General features: G+C 20.1%; 1 protein-coding gene across 1 annotated transcript in view; it reads right to left on the reverse strand. All coding sequences in view use genetic code 6, as the record gives it.

Annotated features, from left to right (window-relative positions):
• Positions 1-1,104: 1,104 nt before the first annotated feature.
• TTHERM_01432570 (hypothetical protein) overlaps positions 1,105-1,147 on the reverse strand; it is a gene marked incomplete at both ends in the record, with an annotated part of 690 nt that continues 647 nt past the window's right edge. Inside the window, one exon of the mRNA XM_001012544.3 lies at positions 1,105-1,147. This exon is cut by the window's right edge and continues 172 nt beyond it. Within this exon, the coding sequence (XP_001012544.3) occupies positions 1,105-1,147 (43 nt within the window).

A 1,147-nucleotide genomic window follows, 5' to 3' on the forward strand; every position in this document is an offset into this window, starting at 1 on the left:
TGAAATTATATAATAAGAAAAATAAAATTAATAAATTTACCTAAGTAAACTTAGGAGATAACTTTCCAGTATTCAAATCATATATTTAAATATAAGTATAATATATTATAACCAAACTCTGTTCGCATTTTAGATTAAAAAGTATCTGCTTTTTTGGTATATCATTTATTGGGCTTATAGGAACTTTTGTCATATTTTTAAACTAGTATTCCATAATTAAAATGATTTTAATATTGTCAAATTAAAAAAAAAATTACATTAATAGAATATAATTAGTAATCAGCTGTTTGTACTACTATTATTTGTTATTATGAGCAGTATTCATACATTATTATGTTAGGTTATATCTGAGAAATAGTTTATATTTATTGACTGGCTAATTCATTAAATTAATAAATAGTGTTATTACTTATAAAAGCAAAAGATAGAGGTTCCCAGTTTAAAATAAAAATTTTAAAATCAAATTTTTAGTCAAATTTAAAGCTTCTTATTCCATTAATTTTAACTATATTTAATAGTATTAACATTTTAGTTGAATTATCATAAATTGCTATTCGGTTTTGTTAGAGTTAAATATCTTATATTATTTGATTTTATGTGATGTTATAAATATTAAATGGATAATTAAATAAATTTAGATGCCAAAATATTCCATTTTGAGATTAAAAAATGTGAATTAATGTATTATCATCAGTAGAAATATTTCCCAAGTAATTACTATTTTGAAGTTTATTCTTAATGGTTATCTAATTATTTACATCTAAAATACTTTCAGATTTTTTAATATACTATTTTTAATTGTCTATTGCGTAAAAGTCAATATAACCATTTTTGTAATGAGTAAAGCTAGTAATTGTTGTTATTTGAGTATATTATTTTTTTTACATATCAAACATGTAAAAGTAATTTTGATCATAATAAAACACAAATTGTTGATTAAAAATTAATGGTTAGTAGCTGGTCTAAGGACTTGGATAGGTTAGTCCTATATTAAGTAGAGTGCTTTATTATAAATCAAGAGAATATACATAAATCAGCGACTCATAAAATATAAATATTTCTCCAGTTTGTTAATAATTTATAGAGGGATATAGTTAAAATGAATCATATAAATTAGCTGGTTAATAAATAAATTATTTTTTTTTAA

Source organism: Tetrahymena thermophila, assembly GCF_000189635.1.
Source record: "Tetrahymena thermophila SB210 genomic scaffold scf_8254701, whole genome shotgun sequence".
Classification (NCBI taxonomy): domain Eukaryota; phylum Ciliophora; class Oligohymenophorea; order Hymenostomatida; family Tetrahymenidae; genus Tetrahymena; species Tetrahymena thermophila.